The 5,470-nt window shown below is 35.0% G+C and overlaps 1 protein-coding gene across 49 annotated transcripts in view; it reads right to left on the bottom strand.

The window, feature by feature from the left end:
* Rims2 (regulating synaptic membrane exocytosis 2) overlaps window positions 1–5,470 on the bottom strand; it is a 482,991-nt gene that overhangs the window by 178,475 nt on the left and 299,046 nt on the right. For all 49 annotated transcript variants that reach the window (XM_029469501.1, XM_029469498.1, XM_021184232.2 and 46 more), the window contains one exon: window positions 1,077–1,233. In XM_029469501.1, coding sequence (XP_029325361.1) covers window positions 1,077–1,233 — 157 coding nt within the window. The remainder of the gene's footprint in view (window positions 1–1,076; window positions 1,234–5,470) is intronic.

Raw genomic sequence — 5,470 nt, 5'->3', positions numbered from 1 at the left:
TCTACTTAACAGAAAACTACCTGTTGTCTAGGGTAACACTCCAGCCTGCTCTACCACCTTTATAATTTACTATGATTGTAGCTGTCTACTTAACATTTTTCCTAAGTTCTTCCCTCACATATTCTGGTTATGGTAGTCCTTTGAAAAATTACAGAATGATACATCAGAGGACTGCCGGGTCTGGGTTCAATCATGGATGCACCTAACCCTCAAGAGACTGGAGGCCCCAGGGAGTTTACAGATCAGATGGGGTGCGGTGGAGACAGGGGTAGGGAGGAGGTATGGGATGTGGAACAGTTTGAGAGTGGACTGGGGGTCTGAGAATAAAATCTAGAGTGTGAAAAAATAAATTTAAAAAACTATAATTAAAAAAAAAGAAAACAAAAAGGAAAGTAAAAATTTCATCCAAGCAGTCCACTATGGTACCATTCTTTGCAAACCATCCTTTTTCATTAGTTTGCAATGTCATGTTTATATACAGAGAAATATTCAAATTCACAGGCAAATCTGATATATTTATATATCCACAATATTTTAATCAATATATATTAAATTAAATAATATCTATGTATAGTACATATCTTTCCTATTTAATATGACTCCTGAACTATCTATCATGTATAATGTATATATTATATTCATGGTTTGCACTGCATGTATATACTCTTTAGTACTTATGTTTATCAGAGATTTGAAATATTATATGACCTAGAACAACAGATTTGTGTCACCATTTTTCCACTACTCATGCATTTTTAGTTTTGTTAATAAATCTTTTCTTTTAATTTACCAATAACTATACGATTCATCTGACTCTAAGTGGATTTGCTTAATATTTACACACAGTTTAAAGACAGTTTTTCTTAACTATTTTGAACTCTTATATCAACTAACACAGAGATCATGAAAAATCACAAAATAACCCATATCACATCTTATTTCCATTGCAATGGTATCTTACTTTTTCCCTAAAAGAATGCTTCAAAGAATAACTTATGTTTAGAGATTATTATGGTAATTTAGGTTAAGTTCACCCTAAGTATCATGCTACAAGCAAAATTGTCATACTACCTTACCTTTGAGGAGGAGGGGCACTAGGCGACCATGACCTTGTCCTTCCTATAGCATCTACTCGATGAGGAGACCCTGATGGTGAGCAATGATTTGATGACATGACTTGTTCTGGCACTGACAACGTGGAGCTTTGAAGATCGCGGCCATTGTGTCGATAATCTAAGGTAAAAAATAAAATAATAATACGAATGTCTTTGTATTGCACTAAAAACATAAAGTATTGCTGAGGCCGGCATACTTTTAATAAGATAAATGTAAAGTATCACAAAACACAGTGCAGTATGTTTGAAAATTATAAACACAGACATGGAAATGGAAGGAGATTTAATACTTAGGTAGTTATTATGTTCACTGTACTGGGTACTGTAAAAATTTATGCTCTCTTTAAAAAGAGAACCAAGATTGTTCTAAAAATATTTCATTTCTAGAAACTAAGTGTTTCTTAACCACTGTTAATATTCACAGTTGCCAGGTTTGTAATGTGCTTCATTGTGTGCACGTACATTTTAAATAAGATAAACCACACTAAACAACGCTTGATGCCATTTTCCTGCAATGCTTCTCAGAAACTACAGTAGTCTGAAAACAAGATCCGGCAACTCGACATCCTTACAGAAGTGAATATCCAAAAAGTACAGGCATTTGGACAAGGCTAGAAAGGAAACTCTACATGTCAGAAAAGCAACAGTTCTATGTGGGGAAACCACGGAAAAGGAAAGAAGCAAAGGTGTTTGCCATAACATACATATGTAACAGAGAAACATGAATAAGGCTGAAAAGGAGGATATTGCTGCTATCATCATCATCATCATCATCATCATCATGTTCTCTGCAGCCCTTGGTAATCAGCCATTTGCTCCACTAAGATAACTGATGGGCACTTTCTAAAATGCATTGCTCTAATGTGTTCTTCCTAAGTTGCCTAGAAGTTCTGAAGGAAGCTCAGAAGTAGTACATGTGCTTTGTATGAATAAAACCGTAGGCTCATTCCTAGTACATATCCATATTAAATGATGATGAACAGTCATGACTGAGAAAAATAATTTCATTCTTATGTGATCTTTTCGCAGAAAGATACTGTTCTGGAATATTTGGCTGTATGCCCTGGAACAGAGCAAAAGATTAAGAGAGACACAAACAATTCAAGAAGTATGCAAGGAAGTAAAGAGGAATAATCGAAAGGGAAGAAGCTAAACAAAGAATGTTGTCTGCCGGCAGGCTCCAACCTCTGACACTCTGCTGTGAGCAACTGGGATTTTCAGCAATGTGGATGCACCTTTTAATATTTTAAAGATAACCCCTAGCTTGGGACTATGAATGGAAAGAAGGCAAGGTGCTTATCTAGACAGGCAGTTTTATTTATTTAAGCACCAGCTGCCACAGAGAATAATGGCTGTGAATTCTAAGCAACTGACATTGGTAGTATCTCATAATGGTATATTTCTGTGGACATACCCACATGTGACACTGTGATAGAGAAAGTAAAACTTATACATATGCGTATCTACATATAAAATCATTTGCAGACACCTGGCTAAGCACCTATAAGATGCATGATTACCTTTGCTTTTTAAGTGAACAAAACGATAACAATCATATAAAGAGGAAGCTATAGGAATTTTCTCAATGTAAATTACATCATCTGTGAAATACTATTTGAAAGTGGATATAAAGAAGTTACACACACACACTAGGTTAACTACCATAGAAGGAACTTTTTTTAAAGAGTTAAGATTAAGAAATCAAGTAATATAAATGCTCATTTAAAGCCAAAATAGAAGTCTAAATGTAGGAATAAGAAAACAATGGTTTTTATAACAAAAAACCATAACAGTCAACTATATCAACAAGATATTCAAATGGCAGTGGTCTAAGTGCAGTAATTAAAATATAGATTGAAGATTCAATCAATAATCTCCACGAACAGAGGATTACATAAAATTATAGACTACAAGGCTAAAATACAATAATCAATCACTTACTTACAACTAGCAACTGTTGAAATTTGAAATTCAAAAGCCAATGCCAATTAAATTAGCACACCTGCAATCATGAAATTCTTCACAGCAATCCACCAAAATATAAAGTAACATGAAAAAAATCAATAAAATTAAATAAAGGAAGAGATATTCTACATGCACAAAACAGGAAAACTCAATATTAGGAAGACAGCAGGTTTCATCAACTAGATCTATAGATTCAATGCAATTGTTAGAAGGCCTAAGATTCTAGGTATTGACAAGTTGGTTTTAAAGCTTATATGGAGATGCAAAAAGCAGAGACTGTCACACAGTGCTGATTATCAGAGTTGAAAGACTAACTGTAGGAAAATTCAATACATACTATAATTGGTAACAATAAGAACATTATATTATTGCCCAGAGAATAAAGTACACAGTGAAACCCAACAAATAGCTACGAAGTAAACCAACATAAAAATGTTCAACTGATCTTTACCAAAGGACCCAAGAAAACCAATAGAATAGACTAAGACTGTCTTTTCACCCAATTGAGATAAAACTCCTGGGCTTTACCACAAAAGAAAGTGAATCAAAGAGAGAGCTCGGCATGAGGATGGTGGAAGACTTTGGAACCTTGGACTAGAAAAGTAACTGAAGGCTTTAAGCAGAATTTAACCAAGCATTCAGGTAGGGCCTAGAAGTAAGCAACTTAGACAGTTGAGTCCTAGATCATCAACCTTCAGATGCTGATAAAGATTCCGCTAGCAACTGACCCAGAGGTGGTCCTGTGATGTCCTGACAAAGAATCTAGCTGTTCCCTGGATATGTCCCAGGAATGTTCCTGAGGTTAAATTAAAAGGTGATGGACTAATTTCTTTAGTGGAGACAACTTTAAGATAGTATAACATGGAGTCTGTGTAATGGTTGTCACTTATTCCTGTTACTGTGGACCTGGAGTCAGGTCTAAAATGAAAAGAGAGCAGAAAGAAAATTTAAGAAGTAAAGTTGGGGAGGTGGACCACTAGAAAACCATGTTTCTTTCAAGCAGTGTGCTACAAAAGAGGCTATAATTGTTAAGATTTGTGCCATTAAAGATATGCCTGCTGTTCTGCATTAAAAAGTTAGGGAAGCTGCTCACAGGACAAGATGCCAGGTAAAATTCCACTTTTTAAAAGGAAAAAGCTTAAGGAGTTTCTTAATCCTAAAAGGCAGTTTTATATAATGCTGTTCCTAAAGTGATCCAAGGTGGCAAGGATTCAACCCAGGAGTCAGCTGAACATGGCAGCACCAGCCGCATGGGAATAAGAAAGAGGAACACAAAAGGGCTCTGAGATTTTCTCTGTGGGTTTAATGTGCTACTGACCAGGCAATGTGTTGACAGGGTCAGAATCCCTGCAGCAATGCTTGAAAGGCCAATGGGTAAAGCTCTGAAGCTGAAGCCTGGGTAACATGGAGAATCAAAGATGTTAGAGATGCCAGAGCCTTAAGATATCTGCCAAGAAAGGTGCATACATGATAGTTAGCTCTAACTGTTGTCAAGCTGACACAACAGAGTACCAGAAAGGCAGGCACAATAAGATCTTTTTTCTATTGAGCTTGCCTGTGGCCATGTCTGGGAAGGATTTTTTTGATTATGTAAAACAAGGTGAAAAGACACTCCCACTATGAGAAACACACTTTCCTGTACAGAGAACTGCCAAAGAATAAAGAAAGGAAGCGAGTGTCATCCCTCTCTAGTCTTCCCTCTCTAGTCTTCAGCCGGGAGATGACTAGTTGCTTCAAGTTCCCGCTGACAATGATATACTGTAAACTGGATTATGAACTAAAATAAACCAGGTTCCATAATTTGCTTCTTTGGTCAGGATATTCTTATCACAGTAATAAAAATAAGAAGGCAGTGAATATATATATATAACTATGAACAATATACTTCAAAAAACAAGAAAAATATCTTCACCATATAGTGATAAATGTTTGAGTAGACAGATGTTTATCACTTTAAACATAAAAATGTATATATGTATTGCAACACCATGAATTACCTTATTATATATATCAGTTTTATATTAACATACCAGCCCAAATTCTAAAATATTAATGCAGGATTCAATTAAAAGAATAATTGTTTTTTAACTAAAAAGCAATAAAAAAAAGTTTCTAATTGCCAGGCATAGAAGCAGTTGTATGATGCAGATGGTTAAGTAGTTGATTTTTAAATCTGTGATGGTGATTTTTCAATATGATTATACTATTGAAATGAAAGTATACCAACTTACACTTAACTATGTAAAAACAAAGTGGTAACTTAAATATCAGATACTATTTCTTTTCTGCTACATTTTACTGTTATTTATTCTTTTGAAGTTAATTTTTTAAAAAATCATATCTCTGTAGTGAAAAGAAAGCAAGAAAGCAAGAAGGCAAGAAAGCAAGGA

Source organism: Mus caroli, chromosome 15 (assembly GCF_900094665.2).
Source record: "Mus caroli chromosome 15, CAROLI_EIJ_v1.1, whole genome shotgun sequence".
In the NCBI taxonomy this organism is placed as follows: domain Eukaryota; kingdom Metazoa; phylum Chordata; class Mammalia; order Rodentia; family Muridae; genus Mus; species Mus caroli.
This window is presented reverse-complemented; position numbering and strand designations above follow the sequence as displayed.